Here is a 20,258-nt window from a genome sequence, read left to right on the forward strand (position 1 = left end):
TTCCTGTGAGGTCCTACTAAGCACATATAATCGCGGCTAAGTGCCCATGTTGTTGAAATTAAACAGTAGCAGCCCTGCTTAGAAGTGTCAGTGCTGTATTGTTCAATAAATAGCAGCCTTGCTGGGAAGTGTCAGGGTGTCTTTCTAAGCACCACGGCTGAGAAGTGCTGTTTTTCACCGCATAACAGCCTTGGGCAGCCTAGGACGGAAGTGCCAGTGCAGTTCTATTATCTGGTTTAAGTGCCGGTGCGGTTCTTTTAAACATGCAACAGCTCAGTTCCAGCTATTATACACATAGTCCTGCAGAGAACTGCCAGTGCTGTCCTAGAAGACACTAGCAGCTCTGCTGAGAAGTGCAAGTGCTATCCTACTTATCACATAGTTGTACTTGTAAGTGTCTATGCAGTCCTATTTAACAAAGTGCTAAGAAGAGCTAGCTGTAAGGCCCGCCTTTCCTTAGACAGCGCCCCAGGCGAAACTAATTGTGGCGCCTCTCCTGACCTCCTCTTCCATCCACCGCCTCCCATCTATGAACCTAGTGGGAGGGGAGGGGGGGTGGCTTGCGTGCTCAGAGGGCACATCCTGGCTTAATGGTTCAGAGCAGTGACCAGCCTGTTTACACACATTCGTCCCCTCAGTTAACCCCTTGGCCGCGGCGCTAATTTCGCCGCGTCATGGGGGTAGGGGGTGAGTGTGACGCCGCCATGCTCGTCACGGAACCACGCCATCATGAGTCACGGGTAGGCGGTGCCAATGACGGCGTGGTTCCGTCATGGCCCCACCCGCTCATTAATTCGCCCGCACAGGCAGGGAATTAATGCCGCGTAGGCGGAGCGGCAGCTGCATGACGGAACCACGCTGTCATGAGCACATGCCGCCCGTGGCTCATGACGGCGTGGTTCCGTCATAAGCAGGCAAGGGGTTAATCACCAATGCTGTTGCTAAATTGGAGGTGAGACTCCATGGGAGGGGGAGGGGGTGAGGGTGACAGGGAGAACATAGGGGCAGAAAGGCAATTTTAGGTGGCTCCAGACCCTCACATAATGCTGAAAACCTACTCTCGAACCTCCGACTTTCAAAAGGTAAAGACTTCTGGCACAATCTTTCTCAGGTAATGCGACCAGAATTTGGAACTTGCTTCCTCCAAACCATCGCACCACCAACTTAGAACTCTTCTCTTCCAAAGACACTTTTACGATTAATTCTCGTTGCCCAGCTTCCCATCCCTTGGTGTGGCGCCGCGGCCAGGGCGACTGACGCTGGAATCTGGGGACCACGGTTCGATCCCCGGCTCCGGCGGCAGGTTAGCCCAGCACCATGTGACTCTGGGCAATAGCTCGCTTAATCTTCCCGAAGGCCCCCCAGCGCCTAGAGACCCTTACGGGTGATTGTGCGCTTTACAAATGTGGACTTTACTTTGGTGTGACTTTGACTGTTTTAATACATTCATGGGAGAGCTAGTTCGACCTCAACTACGTAAATATGTAAAATATACTTAATGTAACCCCAATTGCTCTAACTTTAGTATGCAATTTGTAATTCTTTTTTGTGTGAAAATGTAACTTGTAAATATGTAACCCTCACCATGAGTAACTGTAGTAGTCATACTTTTTATCACCTCTACCATGTTATTTGTTGTTTCTTATGTAATGTACTTCGCTCTTTTGTAAAGTGCTCTGACACCTCTGAGTAAAGTGCGCGCTATTTGAAAATGCATAAATAAAATTGACAGGAGGCTAACGAAAGTGAAGAAAATAAGATTTTATAGACAGCCTGAAAGCCATTAACTAAACCGGCAGCTTGGAATACAACCATTAGTCAAGGAAGCTCATGTGGGCAGCCAGTGTGTAAGACCCTCAAACAGAGACGTTTTAGGGCATAGACAAAGTGGACTCTGGACCAGGGCCCCAGCCTTTCAGGGGCCCCCCTGACAGAGCCAGCTCTGTTCTGCAGACAGTCTTGCCCTGATGACCTTGAATAATTCTTAGATTGTTTTAAATACAGTGAAAGTCTATTACGGGCATTTTGCAGAGAAATGTTGTGTTTATGCTTCATGCACCATCCATAAAAAAATCATCTAGATCACAGCAGGACCTCACTCACATATGAGAAATGGAAGGGTGTCTGAGAGATTGTTTTCAGTAATATGAGTGATCTCCAGCTGCATTGCAATATTGAAAACAGACCTCACTCCTCCTGAATATTAGATGCAAAAATATTTAGAATTCGGAGGTGTGGCTGTGCACTGTCAGTGACCTGGCCAAAGAGGGCAAGAGGTGACATTGGATTAGAAATTCAAAGCTATTCCAAACAGGCACCACCCCCAACAAATATATGTTTGGCCCGAGGCCCCCAAAATTCCTAAAATGTCCCTGCCTTCTAACTCCAAGCGCCCTGGGCTTGGGCCCAGCTCACCCATGCCAAAGGCCGACACTGCTAGCTGTCGTGTTAAATACACAGCAGCCAGGGGCAGCTCTAGGCTCATGGCGGCCCTGGGCAGGGAGCGTAGGTAGAGGGCCCCGGAGGAACACGTTGGGGTCCCCCGGAGGAACGCAGGCGCAGAGGCCAGTGAAGAGTGCGGGGGGGTGGGGGTGGGGAGGTCAGGGTGTTTGGAAGTGGAACAGAGCCGGAGGCCGCCAAATTCCTGCCAGGGGCCGCCACGCAAATATGTATCCATCCTCAGAGGATTATTATATTAAGGATATATATTGGCGTGGTGGCCCCTGGGGTTTGGTGGCCCTGTGCAGGTGCACAGCTTGCACATGCCTAAGGCCGCCCCTGCAGCAGCCCTGCTGAGAAGGGCTTTACATATTTACATAGTTGAGGTCCTATTCAGCACATAGCAGCACAGATGAGCAGTGCTAGAGGTGTCGTATTAAACACTAGCAACCATGCTGAGAACGAGTGTTGTCCTATTTAAACATAAAGCCGCGTCAACCATGCCATCACATGTTTAGTTCTCCCTATGGGATACAGCCCCTATATTCCCTGGTGCTCTTCCTGCACGTCCCTGGCCAGGATAGCACGCAATGCGCGCACACCTGACGCAGCAGAGGCTCAGCCTGATCAGCCTCTCAAATCCTTCCCTTGGCTGGGTTTCCGCCACTGGTTGCTAGGCAACAGCTTACGCCTTCCTCGCAAGCTTGACTGCATTAACGGGCGGCTGCAAAGTGTGTTATGTTATCCCGCCGGCTTCTGGAAGGAAAACGCCACCCTGGCGCACGAGAAGAGTGTTCATCTCAGGTCTTGGCCCTTCATTGACCCGGGAGCGGCATTGTGTCACCAGCTGCTCATAGCTCCAGGCGCGTAGCTATCAATAGTGCGGCAGGTGCAGTGGCACCGAGACATGGGGTTTGATAGCCCCAGTGAACTCCTGTTATGGTGTCTTTACTAACCAACCAGGGTGTGGGGTCCCTTTCCCATACTTGCATTAGGTGCACAGCTCTTGACCTGGGCTTTGATTCACAATTGCCCTGTGAGTCCTTGTCATGTTTAAGGTTGGCATTTCCATATCACTTGTACATGAGTATTGAAGGCTTTTTATTCAGCAGCCAGTTGCATTCTGGTATTTGCAGTCCCGATTCGGTCAATGAACTAACGGAGCAAACTATGAGGCCACAGTAGTTTGCAAGAGTACATTTTCACACTAGAGCGCTGCATCTCTTGTGTCACAGAGACATCTGGTAACCTTAATCATGTGTTAAACTCTCCACCAGTCAGCATTTTAGTCAACAGTTGTTTCTGAGCTGGGATTTTGCAGCTCACACTTGCATTGCTGAATGCAAAACCTTAAAACACGAACTGCAAGGGAAAGTGAGTAAGGATCGGCGGATGGAGTCTCCCATCACCTGGAACCACTTGGCTGCTGTACATAGCTGAGCAGATTCGTTTAGAGCATCTACGAATATTATATGCACTTTAAATCCCTACTTGCACTAAAGCATCTCTTCGCTTAAAAAGTACATAATATTTAGGACGTGTGTTAGCATAAGACTACAGTATTGCAATTTTTATATTTTAATAAGCATGCATACACTTCTAAAAATGAGGCAATGTTCCTAGCATACACGTGTTCCTGATTACAGTCTACTTGCCCCAAGAGACAAAAAAGAGTGTGTCCATTCGGATAAATGGCTCAGTTAATTGATTACGGAGTAATTTTACAAGACCTCTCCCACCACTGGTGTACCAAGTGCAGTCCCCTATGACATGCGACAATGCCTCTATTATCTGCACGACACTACACCTGCTATATCGATACACATGCTTACGTGGAAACTTCTAAACAAATATTGTGTCCATTTTCAACAAATTAATCTTAAAAAACATATTTGTTCCCATTAGCTGTTTTGCATTTTCTAATTCCTGTTTACCTTTTAGAACATAACAAGAGGCTTGAATACATTTTGTGCCTGATGACAGTTTTTCAGTCTTTCTTGAAAATCGGTAGCGTATGGTATTTGTTGTATTGTAGAATTTATATAGCGCTTCAAAGCTTCGACAGAGAGGGCTATAGTTGTAAAGTAGGCCATCGTGGACTTCAATGCAAGACCTCAAGTGGAGATTTAAGTTTGCACCAAATAGCTAGTAGCAATAGGTGAGAGATTAACAACCCCCTGGCTTGAGCCAAGATGTGATTAACAAAGTCTCAAGCCAATGGCTGAAAAAAGAGGCACAAGAAAGCCAAAAGTTAACAGTGGGAGACCCAAGCCTATTTTAGTCATTGTTAGCAATTGGTCGGACAGCTTTGCTGTAAAAAAAGAAAACAGAACTATAAAGGTAATCACATGGATGTAGCATTACAGAGAATAGTTGCATTGCTGCAGAGAACACACGCATTGTTACAGTGGCTCATAGTTGCTGTGAAGCAGGCAAAAGGGGACTTGTTAGTGCTTGTTAAACTCCTAAAGAAATAATTCAATCTAACGGATGGTAAAACATCCAAAGACAATGTCACAAATCCCAAGCAAGTTCCCTTGTTCATAATGAACTTTTATGAGATCAACGAAATAAGTGCCATGGAACAAGACATAAAAAGTGTTGTTTTCGTAATACAGGGGTTTTCTTAGAGTTCAACCATTAGTTTGCCTCTCACAGTAAAAAGCTAGGTTGCTTCAATATTACAGTCTTAGAGCCCTCTGTAGCAGTCTCTACTGCCCATCAAAGGCCCTATCCAATGCTAAAGAACAAGGGAACATGCATTTAATGGCCAGTAGAGCGCGGTACAGAAGGTTCTAAGGCAATTAGAACATTCCGGCCCTAAAGGTCAGAATGTTCTAATTTGTAAACAGAGGCCTATAAGATCGGGTTCCGTGAGGCCTTTTGTTCACAGCAACACCTGTGAATAAACATTGGAAAGTAAAAAAATAAATCTCTTTATTGTATTTACAAGAATACAAAAAACAATACATCATCTCCAACGTGAAGGTGACACCATAGTAGAACAACAAACAACATATGATTGTGCAATTTGCTCATGAATCATAAAGTTAGATCTCCGGGCTTCTACCGGCTATTAGAAGCCCAGATCACTCCATTGTTTTCAGTGGAGCGCCCAACATTCCAATGTTCTAATACTTGTTATCCAAGCCGTCCTGGATTCCCACTGTGCCAGCAAAGAACAATGATGCTGAAGCCACAGGGCGGAGACCTAGACAACAGGCTCTTGTAGGAGTTTGCAGGAGTCTTATCCCTGTTGTACTTCTTAGTGACTGCCACATTAGCCAACCCCAACCTGAGCTGCACACCTAAATCACAGCATAAGATGTTGAAACTATCATTTCCAGTTTTGCAGTGTCTTGTGTGAAGAGGAAGTAAACACGCTGATTTTTCAATAGACTTCAGCTGGTCCTTTGCCCATGCCTGTCGTGTCCACCTTGTTGGCCAGAATAGCCACTCACCTGTGCTCACCTGATTCGACCAGGTGGCACCCACGGGCAGAAAGTAGCCCTGCTGCTCCCAGCAGCACAAGGCAGACATGGGCAGGTGGTTAGCCGCTGCATGTTTCAATGATCCGTACTAGTTGGTGGGTACATAGCCGGAAGATGTATGGTGACGGGTTGGCACTGTATGGCTCAGAGGGGCCTTTCTTCACTTTTATCCCTAAATACCACTCCACTATCACCCCATTTTCAGAGAGTTCAGCCAAAAGACCAAATACTGGCTATGGCACTAACTAGTGACTGTTTATAAGGCATAACTCAGTGTTATGATCAAACACCTCAGTGTAATGTATGACCTATTCAACGCAACTAGCATTACACTTGCCTTTTTGTGAAAAATACACCTAGTTTCTAATGATGGCCATCCAGTGAGATATAAGCCTCATATAAGATGCCAGACCTCAGAAAACAAAACACCAGTGCCAATCAATGTGTAGTTTACGTTTAGTAAAGACGCTATGGAGTTACATAGATCGTAATAGTAGTGAAGTATTGTATATAGGAATAAACCATACAATTGTGCTCCTCTTCCTATAGTACACACAATTCGATTTGTTATTGAAGCACCTCATAATAATATTTATCTACATAGAAAGTACTACCCCTAACCTTGGACCTCTCAGTGTCTGCAAAATCACACAAGTACACACAGTTACTCAAATCCATTGTTGTCAACTCATTGGTAGGATCCTTCCTTGCCATGCAGAGATGGGCTACTATTGAGCCGAAGCGGCCAGTTCCAATACGCCTGCAATCAGCTCTTTGGGATGCACAAATATATTAATTATAAACTTAAAAGGACTCATTCTTCAGCAGCTAAACTTGAGTCCAAAATCCCCTGAAGAATATATAGGTCTCCAACTTCCCACAGCAAATTCTATTTAATTCACATACCAGAGCCCTAAAGGCGGTATGGTCTTATTCCCCCTTTTTCCACCATGCACTTGAAATTACTCTCTGGTCCTTATCTATCAGCCTGTTAACATCATTGCATATGAGGCTCTTTCAGACCCTTTTCTGGGGGAGCACAGAGCATACAGGGGCTAGTGGGCCCCAACCTTAGTGAATGAGGTCGCTTTCCACTGCTTTCCACCCTGAGGCTCTAGTAAACCTGGCAAAGTACAACTCATTCTGCTTTTGATCCTCAGGGTAGTGAGAGAGAGAAGTCAAAGGCTTCTCTGGGAGGCATCGTGTAGGGCAAGAGCTCAGAACTCAACAAACAACAGACACAATAACATATTGTCCAGATCAGTGCTTGTGCCTATCTAATGGGTTAAAAGAAAGTACCATAATCACACAACATATTGCAATACTACACAGCTCAATAAGAGTTCACAGACACATGGATGTAACACTAGTAGCAATCTTCCTTGAAAAGCTACACCTTTCAATACCCTCCCCACTAACCAGACTTCCCAGAGTCTATAATCCATGGCAGGCCACAAGGGACATGGCACTGATTTGGCACAGGTGCAGTTCACTCAGGACACCCTAGGCTGTATTGTAATTGCATTTGTGTAGCACTTTCTATCCCTGAAGAGGCGTCCAGGTGCTTTTTTCGTCAAGTAGTACGCTACTCCAGGACCCATAGATGTAAAAGCATTTCAGTTTGCTTCCCCTCTTTAAGTTCACCTTGTGAAAGTTTCAAGTTTGCATGGCATACCTAGGTTTGCTTCCTCCATTTCAAATTCAACTCACAGGTTTAGGCCCTGTGGTTACCTGCATTCTCGTTGTAGCAGTGCAGGTGGTGCACGACGAATGCGGCCAGCGGTCCTGCTTCTGAATCCGCGTCTCTCAAACTGTAGCGGCCGTGTCCGTGGTCTCGCTCATAATTTGATGGCTTGGCTTGGCATGGCTGCTCACACAGTGGCACTTGTCTTCAGCAATAGTGGCCTCTGTAGGCAGAGTGCAGACTCAGACCTGAGATGGCAGATATGTCCTTCAGGCCAACTGTGACCATGCAGGTGTCTTTGGCTGTTGCAACCTCTGGGCCAATCAAATCTCCCAGCTCAATGGCATCAAAGTATGCCCCCTCCATTGCCATGGGCACAGGTCTTTCAGTCCCATGCCAGGCTGAAACTCATGACTGATGCTTGGTATTTTAAAAAGTTTTGGGGTTGTTCATGGCAGAACCGCTAAGCGAACGGACAGGCCCTTCCACATTAGTCACTCCTGGTTCCCTTTAGTCGCTCAATTTCACTGGTCATTCCCCATATCAGGACGACCTGGGGCTTCTCTTCCCTAAACAGTCACTCTTCCTGTACAGCCAGGCACACTCCTTGTCTTTCTCAGCAGGCCGGCCTTTAGGCTCTATGCAGACCCTCAGCTCCTTCAACAGAAAGTGCAGACTTTAGGTAATGCCCCCTCACCTCTGGGAGACCAGCAGTTGTGCAAACACTAGTCCTGATCACACAGCAGTACTATGCAAAACACTGTCTTCCTTGCATGAATACCTTAGGGACATATTTACTAGAAAGTGATGCAGTGCAGCGCTGCAAGCCATTTAGCTGTGGCGAGCTGTGTCATTAGAAAGTGCAGGGATGTGTTGAATTTACAGCAATATGATGCATCCCTGTGCTTTCCTCTGTGCTAGTGCACAAATGGCTGCCTAGTGCAAACACAGGCACTCTGGTGCAAGGGTGCTTGCGTTGCACGGATGATTATTTTTGTGCAGGAATGTACACCTTCCTGCACAAAACCAATCATTGATGGCATGTTCCTCCTTCTGTGTGTGCTGCAGAATGCAGAATGCAGCACACATAAAAAGAGCCAAAAAGAGGAAGAATAAAGGTATTTCTCCTTGTTGCGCAATTCAAACGCCTCCCCTGGGGAGGCGCTGGGATCTGACCAAATTCCCAGCTTTACAAAACCTTGTAAATCTGGGAATGCGTCAGAACCCATGGGTGTTGCGGGGAGACACCACAGCAACACCCATGGAACTTGCATACAGGGTAATGCGTAAAAGGAGGCCATATTTACAAGGCCATGAATAGCTGTGCAGGGTGACTTTGTGTGGCTTTGTAAATAAGGGTCAGCATTGTGCGCCACCGGAGTGTCCAAAAAGTGACGCTCCGGTAGCACAGGGGCCTTGTAAATATGCTCCTAAGATATGGTGTGGTTCGGTATGAATCCCATTTTTAGATATATTTTCTAGACAAGGGATGTGGATCAGCTGTCTAAGGTTTCAGAGGCAGTTTGGGTTGGTTTTCTTTCAAATGTCATTTTGTGGCAGCTTTTTGTAAGTTGATACATCTCACATCGGGCAGCAGTGATGCGGGCTCCAAGCAGAAGTGTCCAAAATGAGGGCACCATGAAATGTGTGATTTATGAACTTGGCTGTCATCATCCTTCCTAAAGCAGTAATCAGGGACAGACAAAAGGACAAGCCCTGCCATTAAACTTCCTCACCTTGTACAACAGAAAGTGCAGCCCCTTCCTCACTCTTACCATCTACAAAATGGCAGAGTTCAGGAAGAAATAATCAGCAGCTTTTGCTAATAAGGCCTTTATTTAGCTTGTAAAGAGAGCCTGGTATTCCTACTCCTCCACCTCAGTGTCTGGGTCTCTACATTCCAGCCGCATGATCAGTCTGTACACTTCCCCTGTCTGGAAAAGCTGCGTCCACCCTCCACCTTGTGCCATGCTAAACCAGGGACCATCCAAAATGCATATCACCGATCCCACTATTCAGACTCTCAACACATACGGAGTCCTATTACCATACATGTGCCAGGTACATGCACTTGACACACACAGAATGTCAGTGCAAGGATCTGGGACAGAACTTTACACAAGAGGAGTCTCTAGAACATACTATCGACAGAAGAAAAGCTGTGGTCCCACTAATGATTTACAAAAACATTGTACGCTGCCACACTGGTTAATGCCCGGAGTGACTCACTCCGGGCATAGACAGTAGTCTATACCCACTTTCAAGGTAAGGGCTGGGTAACCCACCAGTTCTAGACATGGGCACTAATGGAATTACAATGTTTACGTTTTGTTTACATTTCGTGAAGAAATAGTTAATAAAACAACAGAGAGTGCTGAGAGCCAGCAGATTTAGGATGCGCTGTAGTATTTACCACACAATTCTGAATGTTCAACATTTGCCACCTAATTTTCAGATTTACCAAAAAAATGTGGCTTGATCAACTGGAGGAAAATAATACTACCTGAAAATGTGTCATTTGAGTTGCATCTCTGTTGCATAATTTAGATAACCTTGACGCATAATTTGGAATTGTTAGCCTCAAAATCCTAGAAGCCCTGCAATGATACAAGCTTTGCAGAGGAGGGCACATTCATTATTACGATGACATTTATATTTCACAGGGAACTACAAAATATTTTCCACGTGTCACAGTTCCCAGTGAAAAATATGTTTTTTTACCACTGCATTTTGTGCAATACAAGCACCTAAACATGTATATAGTATATACACAGATGTGCAGCGTGTAGAATCTGGCAATGACTCATGAGGCGTGAAGCCTCAAGTAAGTCATGATGCCCCTTCCCTCTCTCAACAATAATAATAAACATAAAATCACCCTGGGCACAGTATTTGAAATATTTATATTACATATGCAATGTGGGTAGGTGGCAGCCTCTAAAACCCTCTAACATTGAATGATCCTAATATCCCTACAGCAGACTAGTTCTGATGTTAGACATTGACTGTTACACTTCTTCAATGCCATCTCTTATTTATCTGTGTCTCTTCTTTGTTGTTGAGCAAAACTGTCCATGATTGATTTGCAGCTGTTTTCATTCTGTGAGAACTGGAAGGAACTAAAGGCAGCGAGCGGAGATGGGGTGGTGGGAGCAATTGCCACCAGTTAAGTTGACACGTTGGTTTGATTAGAAGCTCCCTGGGGCTCCAGTGATGCTTAATGTCTCTTAGTTCGGATTAATTTGCTTAACGCTTTCATATACTGGGACACAACCCTAGTGGCATAAAGCAACATATGCGAGGGCCCCCTATAATGATACTGAGCTTGGCTGCTTCATATGCAGGCAATTGACTTTGGCCAAGCAAGAGCTACCTGAGAGGTGAGGTCCCCCGGCACCACAGGGACTGAAGGTGCATACTTTATGGCTCTACGCAAACTAACAAAGGGCAGGAGAACATCCTGTCCACATTGCATGTTTAATATAAAGCTTGTGAGAAAAACAGGTGTATCTACAGAAATTAGATGGAAAAGAGGCAGTCATCCCAACAATATTAATATGTCCTGATAGCTGGACATAACATGAGCTCAGATGTGCTCCCACACATGCAACTGAAATCATGTGCCCGTGATAGAATCTTGCTTTAGGAAAAACAAGGGAAAAAGCCTGTGAATGAGTCAAATTACAGTTTCTGCCGACATCCTACGTCTGAAGCTTTATTATAAGAATACTTGAGTACTTCTTAACTCCAGCTTTCTGCATCCAGGCTGATAGAACATCTTTTACAGCACAGGATGTTAACTGTAGCCATTATTATACAGAGAACAAGTTCCTAAATTCAGAAACCTAGTTGTATGTTTCTTTTCTCCCAGTGCCTCCACCCCTATTCTCCTGTTATTTTCTTTTAGTGCAGTTAGTCTTTTTATCCAGCCAACACGACATGACAAGCAGCTTATGACAGTGTGCACTAGACCCCGCCCATGTATTTCTCTATCACTCACCGTAGAGCCTTTCCACACCCACTGGTTCCTAGCCATGCCATCCGGCTGTTGTATAGGCTGACTCATACAGAGTAGGCTTTCAGCATCCAGGGCTTAGCCCCCCTTTGTAGACATGTTGCATGGGCTGGTTCTGCAACAGTGGATGAACACCATAGATATCAGCCTCCTCTGTGTTTCTAAGGCTCCATAAATCAGCCATGATTGATTTTTAATTGCTATTTTGTCTTCGCTCCTGTCTAAATTTGATGAATGGAGGTCTTCGAAAATCAAAGGAAAGCAGTACTTGAGTTGCATCTAGAAAACTTTCCTAATAGGTACCTAACTCGGTGTTTGCCACTGTTACAAAAGTAGCCTAATTTCCTCTTTGGGAAGGCAAACGTTTATTCAGCTGATATTCCTTCAAACTACCCTAAAAGAACCTATGACACTATAGCAACCCTCAGTTACAGTCAAGAGGCATTGCAGTTTTTGTGGCTATAAGACAGAATAGTAACTTCATATTTTGTGTTCCTGTCTGGCATTGGATGTTGAACAGAGGTTCTGGTTAAAGCCCATGTTTACCAACAAGGGCAAGTTTCATTTTTGTGATCTCACTGCAAACAGCTCTAGCTGTCAATAGAAGATAGCACTGCATACCATACTCCACAAAGCCAATCCTTCCTCAAGATTGGATGTGTGTCAATCCCAGTCGCCTTGGTCCCATTTGTTGCTTTCCTTCCTTTTTATACCATCAGCGGTAAGGACGGTCGCTAGAATTAATGCATTTGGGTTTAACCTTTTCTTTTTGCATCTGCTTTTGAGGTTCCAGGTGATTTAGCAATGTTTTTGTGGGATTTACACGAACCATTTAAATAGAAGCTCCTTATTTCAAGTATTGAGCAATATGTATCTGAATTACAAAAGTATGTTTTTTAGACTTCTTGTAAGGGTTCCAATTAACCTTCAGAGTATATTTACTTACGTAATTCATGAATGTTACTTAGACGTTTTGAAGAATTTGGCATTGCATGTAAAAGTTATGCAGGAGTTCATGCTTCTTCCTGGTGAATAAAATCCATTCCTTTCTCCAGAATGTCGAAGTTGCACAGATGAAAAGAGGCAATACTTGCTAGGGGTAGATTTTCAAACATTTTGCACTGGCTTAGCATCACAAAAGTGACGCTAACCAGTGGCAATTTTTTTTTTTACCAATTACTTGTTTTGCAATGGAAAGTACACTAAAGTAACACAAAGGAGTACGAAGCATTGCTTTGCGTTACTTAGCGCCAATGGGGCGTTACATGGGTGGTACATGAGCCTTCCCATGCAGCAACCCATGTCTTTAGATGCAAAACCCTATTTCCAAACAATTGTAGACAGGGTTTAGCACCAAAAGTTAACGCTATCTGAAAGGAGGCGTTAACAGGAAAAATGTTTTAATTTCTTCTTTCTTTTCCTACTTTGCACTGTGCTGCACACATACAAAGTGGTAAAAGTGTTTGAACTTGTCTAGGCGTAGTATTTTGTACAGAAAGGGTACCCTTCTTGTACAAAACCTATGCTAGACTCAGGCAAGCACCCTAACACTATGGCGCGAAGGTGTGTGCCTAGTGCCGGTGCTAGGGAGCGAGGAGGAGAGAGCCATATCTCTGTAATAATGGCACTCTCCTCCTCCCTCCCTGTCGCAAAACGCAACGCAGTATTTATGGCTGCTGCGTGCCTTTATTGAAAGTCTGGCCGCAAGAAAGCATTGCCTTACAGGCAGGAAAGGCCTTAAATTGCCACATCAAGTTTGGAGGGTAAATGTTTCTCAGCTCTAGCTACTCCCAGTAGCCTCTATCACATGATAGAGCATGTGACAATATATTGTCGCATCTCGCTGTCCAAAGGACTTTGACTAATAAACATTTTAGAATCAGGTCTAAGAATGTTCACCACGGATAACCCAGTGACTCAAAGTCTGGTGATGCTGAGGCGCAGAATGTCTTGTACCTTCTGCAGTCATGGAAAGCCTGGCACATAACCAGCTGTGCCCCAGCCCTGCCATACGTCCAGAGGCACTGGCATTCCTGGGAAGTCTGCTAGTGTCCTGGGAGAGCATTTCTTCTTTGACAACAGCCGACCTTGCCTACCTTGGTGCTGTTGGCATTTGGATGGGAGGGTTTCTTGGAACACGGCCAGGAATGAGCCATCATCAAACCAATTGTAACATTCCCCTGTATTCTGCAAAATATGGGTATTTGATAACATTCCTAATCATTTATTTTCTCTTCTTTTTGCAGGGCTCCGCTCCCATCCTGGTTGTCATGGTGATCCTGCTGAACATTGGAGTCGCCATTTTGTTTATCCACTTTTTCATTTAATACAAGGCCAACTACATTTGCAAAAAACGGAAAGTAATAAAAAATGTTAGAAAAAACATCAATAAATCCGGACTTGTGCAAACAGGGAGGGAAGCACGGAAACTAGACTGTTCCTACGTGGACTATGATATGAAAAACTTGAAGTGTTTTTTTTGTTTGATTTTGGGTATTTATTTTCCAGAACATAACTCACTCTCTCTCACGGTTTGCCTTTTATCTCATGGGTAATGTTTTTTCTTGTTTTTTAGCCAAAATGATTTGCTTGTATAACTTTATGCTGTGTGGCATGGCAGAATGATGAAGACTCTTAAGCCGAACAAAGCCTCCTTGGAGGCGAAGGCCAGGATTGGGGAGGCAAGCTTGGGTCTGAAAGTCATGGGAAGTGGGGGACAAAAAGTGGATCAAGGCGACAGAAGACCCTCGGTATAATAATGCAAGGCAGGTTGAGGAAAATCTGTTGGCAAAGTTTCCTTTCCATTCCCTTTTTTTTATTTTTTAAATCCGTTCAAGACATTCATTTTCTCCAAAAACGTGAATTTGTGGGATGAAAGCTTTTGACTTGAGGAGAGGTATTTTTTATTCTTAGGTAGGTCTTTACTTTTACAATTAAAATCAAAAATGTGAAACAAGGGCAGCTGCCACCATATCCCTGATATTCCAAATGAAAATCCCATCATATTTTTGTTTCTCTAGGAAACTGGTTTGGTCTAGCTGTTTTCTCAGCCACTCGTTGATGCAATACACCACCTTCTACAAATTTCTTCTAATAATGCCATTCCTTTGCCCTTAAGGCTCTTGGACATGGCATCCACATGTCAGACCATCTGTCCTCCTGCATCCCTGACCATCACTTCCTGCATCACCCAAGCAGGTCACTATGTTCGAAAGCGGTGCTGTCGAAAAGCCCGCGTATCAGATCCTGGTCAATGTGCTGCTAATAGCTGAGCTCGAGCACTGAACTCTTTGGCTTACCCCAGAGGAGGCTTGCCTGGTTCTACTCTGCCACGGACTGTTCCCAGCCCTCACGGCCATGGGACTAAGCATGTCGTATTTTTGCACTTCGTACACAGGATGCGTTTTCCGCCTTCCAGCAGGCCCGCCAGCCTACGTCGGCAATGGAAGCCTCAAGAAAGGATGTATTTTTTTCTAAATGTCCCTTGATTTTCAGTTGTTGGAACATCTTTGTAATATGCCTGCCTTTTTGTTCCCTACCAATGAAGATGACGATGACAATACAGTAATGTGTATATTCATTAAAGATGCAGTACCCCTGTTTCAAAGCTATTGCTGTCCTCATCTCCCCGCTCCCCCAAAAAAACAGAGTGTGTTCCTATTCTTAATTATTCTTAATTAAATTGCCTGAGAAATGAAAAAGTCTAACATGGAAGTGTTTTATTTCTATCGTTTAAAAAAAAGCATTTTTCTGCTCAGAATGAGTCATCCATAAACTTGTTTACCAAAATGGAGATGCTGTGTGTTATGATGATTGAAATATCATCGAAAGGAGTTTAAGGATGAAGAGAAGCTTAAATACAATGGGGCAGATTTACAAGCCCCTTGCGCCCCTTTTACGCCACCGTTGCTTCACTTTTGTGACGCAGCGGCGGCGCAAAAGATGCGCCATGGTGCGGGGTACCTACAACGTGACGCATCTGGGAGATGCGTCACGTTGTAAAGCCCTGCGCCAGAAGGAGGCGTTCCTGCGCAGGGGGGTGCGTTCCGGCACAGGAACGCCTCCTAAAAGTGGCTGAGTGAAATCTACAAGATGTCACTCAGTCACTTTTGGGCTCATGCTGCGTCAAAACCCTGCGCCTGCTTGAAGCAGGCGTAAGGATTGACGCAGCATTGGAAGAATAGGGCCCCCCCAGAGCATTGCTGGAGCTGCGTCGCGCTTGCGACACAACTTCAGCAATGCACCGGTTTTACGGCACAGATGCGTCACGCATCTGTGCCGTTTTTGCCCCATGGTGCGCCGCATTGTAAATGTGGCGCATCCATGGTGGTGGAGACATGGCGCACAATAACTGACGCATCCCTGCTGATATGCAGTTCCATATCCAGTGCGCAGAGTCCACCCTGTCCAAAGGCGACTCCCTATTCACTATTTAGGCTTTACTCCAGTGATCGTGTATTTTCTCTGTGGATTTTTTCCAATATATTTAATGTATGCTCACTTGGGTGCCTTGAGAATAATTAATTTGTGAGGATCACCACTTAAATGAAAAATATGAATAAAAGTAAGGCTTAGTACACAATGCCAGCACCTAGAGGTAACACGTGTGATATTGTGCACTATATAAGCGTGGTTTCAATTAATCAATAAATGATGGCTTTTTGTAGTAACTGCTATGCAGACTGTTTGCCTAATTCACTTATATCAACAGGTGCCGCACATTTCAAAGGTGGTGTCCTAGAGGAATTATCCGCCTTTTGCCTTCTGCCACTTGGATAGAGTTATTAAATCTCCAACTACGATTTTGTTTTTTCCAGCTATGGCACTGTATGCCTTAATTACAGGGACTATTGTCCTACCAGCATTTTCCAGATATTTACCCACCACCTCCATTCCAAACTTGTAATTAAACCTCCAGTCGAGGGAAAATGTCAGAGAAAAACAGTTTTCCTTCTCAGGGGCAATTTAAACAGCTACAGAAATTACAGGGACTAGACTGCACGACTGCCATTAGCATCTGGTAACCTCTCTAGGGGGGTGGGGAGGGGCTCTTGTTCCGTTTCCACCAGTTAATAAACAAAAAATCAGGACAACTTAAAACAATTCTGGAAATTGCTGCTGGTGATGCTAATTACCAGAGATTGGATCAAGGTTTTCAGTTTATTCCCTTGAATTTCCCAATGAAGGTATGTGGTCAACTCATCTTCAATAGCTGTGTTTTACCACCTGCCCAGACACCTGAATAATACGCCATTGGGCTTTGATTTGGTACATCAGAAGGCTACCATTATGTATCATTAATGTTTACAACCCGATAATGTACAGCTATACCATTTGCAAGACCATTCACCTGCGTTTATAGAACTCCTAGGATCTACAATAATAACTGTGCTATCCGCACACATGTGAATCTATCACAGTATTTGTATTTTTCAGAGATCAAGAACCTCCCAAACCAAAAGGTTCAGGAAGATCTCTATTAAAGAGGGTGAAAAGGAAATTGGTAAGAATCAGCGGCGGCTCCACCGCTAAGGCGTAAGCGCGTTGTCCCACCGCTCTCAAAGCAGTGGAACAAGGAAAAATAAAATGATAACGTTATTATCATTTTTAGTACAGTCTATGGGGCCAGGTTAGGGTCACAGGGAGGAGTAGTTGGCACACCATAGGTGCGCATGACAGTTTGACCGGCCAGACAGTCATGCGCACTTAGTATTTCTCCACCTTGCTGTGTTGCACAGCTGGGTGGAGAACAGTCCCAAGGCTCCCAGGCACTGTCTGTGCGACCAAACAGGCCGCTCAGACCAATCAAAACACTTGTCATGCTGGTGACAGCAGCATCGTGATTGGCTTAGGGGAGCCTGTGTGCTGCCGTGAGCCAGTAAGAGAAGAGGACAGAGGAGAAGATGCGACTGTAATAAGGTAAATGATATTTTTTTCATTTTTATCCTCCCACTCACCTCACCACCCCAATTCAGTAGCAGCCGCCACTGGTAAGAATACATCTTTGTTTGGGACCATTCTAGACTAACGATATACAAGCAGAATTCGATATTCACCGCAAAGATGCTGTTTCTACATAAACTCATAGATTGTGTTTTTTATCAGCATGGCAAGTATGAACATGTCAAGAGCAGGTCATAGTAGTATCCTGGGTCTTTCTTTCTGCTCAAGAATCTGATTTCCCAGGTACTTTTTCCAAGAACTTCAGTATTGGAAGAGAAGCAGAACCCACAAAAAACGGGGTTCAGTGAAAAAGACAGAAAAACCTCTGAAGCAAATATTAAACAGGTCAATAATCACTGGAAGAGGCAGGAATACATTTAGAAGACTGTAAGTATAGTATTTTCCGTTAAGGTCTCACCTGAGAATTCACCTAACCCGTTGCTTATATGCTTATTTCCATAAAAAGGGGCTTCTAGCCCATCCATTACTTACCATTGTCTGGCTTCATTCTCTGTCTTATTTTCTTCCTTTTAATTGGTCAGCACCTCAGTGCCTGTAGGCTTAACTTTGTATCCACTTTTTTTCTTTTCTTCCTCGGAGCATGGACCAAGTACTGATATAGATTTATTTTCTTTTTTTTAAGTATTTCATTATTGGCATTTCAAAAACATAGTACATTAGTACAGAATACATAACTTTGAGATGGAGAGTAAGGTTTATCAGTGGTGCATCTAGTCTCGCCAATAACAGTACCCTGAAGTGGGTAACCCACACATCTGTATTGCCGTGGATTGAGTCAAATGCCATTTAAGTCAATAAAATATAGCATCGTAGCCAACAAACAAAATCCGCTTTATAAGGTAAGAAGACTACCCCCTCCCCTCGTGCTCAGCTCAGTGTCCCTCAATGCTAACACATTGTCTCTATCTCGGCCACAAGATCATAGAGAGGAGACCTATTGTTCATCTTCACAGATCATCCTCTTGCTCCCCAAGGGCTTAGTTCCCCGTTAAGCGTGGCTTTGTGTAATAGCCTCATGCAATTCATAGTTTGATGTATTCCCCAAACCAAAGGAGGTATCAGCATTAATAGCAGTCAGGTCCCAAATCATGACATCCCCTCCAGGCAAGTAAGTCGTCTGCCAATCGGTCGTCTCGTCTAACCTTTTTTACATGGGCTTCTTCTGCCCCAGCCCATTCCATTATATCCCTCAGCCATTCAATCATCAGAAGCCGTCTGGGGCTCAACCACCGGATGGCAATGAATCATTTGGCTTGTGTCAGACTAAGTATGGCATACCATCTGCTCCGTTTTTTCTCTTTTTGATGGGAACTAGACCCAACTGGCACTGTTTCAGTCCTCTATGGATAGTCCAGCCTGTAGCTCTGTACAAATTGAGCAGTATCATTTCAGTAGGGCAACATTCGAGGACAGCTCCACACAAAACGGACAAAGTCCCCCGGCGCATACCCACATCATGCACACTCAGAATCCCTAGCCGGATAAATAGCATGCAAGAGGTTTGGAGAAAGGTATGAAAAGTGTTCAAAGTTATATTGAAGTAATTTAAATCTTGAGTTTGCTGAACTTCCCACATTCCCATGTGGATTTGAATCCATTCAGCGGATGTGATGGGAAATTCACACAACTGGTGCCACATGTCCTCAATCTTTAGGGGAGGTCGCGGTCTGTCCGCACAGAGGGCTCTGTATATATGTATAAATAATGTATCTGACCTCCCATCACCGCCAACGGCATGACGAGTTTCTGTGTGGGTTACGGGGCTTCAGGAAATCCCGGCCAAATCTCCTGTGCCGTTGCTGCTATTTCAGCATATTCAAGAAATTGCCCTAGTCCCAGTTGAAACTGGTCAATTGCGTCCTGCACTGTGATAAATCGACACGCCGGGTATAAATTATCTGAAGTTACACAGCCTCCCGCCTGCCAGGGGTAAACAGCCATTGAGTGTGTTTTCTGTGCAAATGGCCTGATCTTCCAGAATTCTAGTGCCGGTGCATATGGCGCTTTATGGAGCGCTCCTCGCACTGCCCACTCCCAGAGCTTGCATACCAGTCATACTGCATGTGGCAAAATCACAGACGTTCTGCTACCCTCTAAATAATGAGGACCCTAAATTAGCGTCCTCATACATGCCTAACAATAGGGACGTCTCCCAATTTGGCTCATCATCAAACCAATGGAAGGCATGTTGTAGGACTGATGCCAGATAATAGAGTTTGAGGTCAGTTACTTCCATGCCTCCCCTATCTCATTACAGCTTAAGTATAGCCAAGCCTACTCCGCTTCTCTTCCCAGCCTACTGTAGGTCTATCAGGAGCCGGTCTATGTCCCAAATAACACTTTGGGGGATTTTGTGCATGGTGCCCTGCAGTACGTACAGATGAGGGAGTACCACCATTTTAATCGGGGCAATTTTCCCAATCATAGAGAATTTCAGGGTGTTCCAAAACTGTATGGATGAGGAGAGGTTTGCGATTACTTGGCCCAGGTTGAGGGTGTGGCACCGCTGTACCTCATGCACTATGAACATACCCAAATAACAAACATTGTGGGTTGCCCATAGTAGACCTGCTGTGGGAAGTCGTATGGAAACCATGTCTTTCAACTGTCCCAGTGGGAACAGCGCTGATTTGAGGTGGGTTACATTAAACCCCGAAAGCTGCAT

General features: G+C 44.8%; 1 protein-coding gene across 1 annotated transcript in view; it reads left to right on the plus strand.

Annotated features, from left to right (window-relative positions):
* JPH3 (junctophilin 3) overlaps positions 1 to 15,324 on the plus strand; it is a 589,251-nt gene extending 573,927 nt beyond the window's left edge. The window contains exon 5 of the mRNA XM_078669374.1: positions 13,876 to 15,324. Within this exon, the coding sequence (XP_078525500.1) occupies positions 13,876 to 13,956 (81 nt within the window). The 3' untranslated portion in view covers positions 13,957 to 15,324. The remainder of the gene's footprint in view (positions 1 to 13,875) is intronic.
* Positions 15,325 to 20,258: the final 4,934 nt, after the last annotated feature.

The sequence above is a fragment of the Lissotriton helveticus genome, chromosome 12 (assembly GCF_964261635.1).
Source record: "Lissotriton helveticus chromosome 12, aLisHel1.1, whole genome shotgun sequence".
Classification (NCBI taxonomy): Eukaryota; Metazoa; Chordata; class Amphibia; order Caudata; family Salamandridae; genus Lissotriton; species Lissotriton helveticus.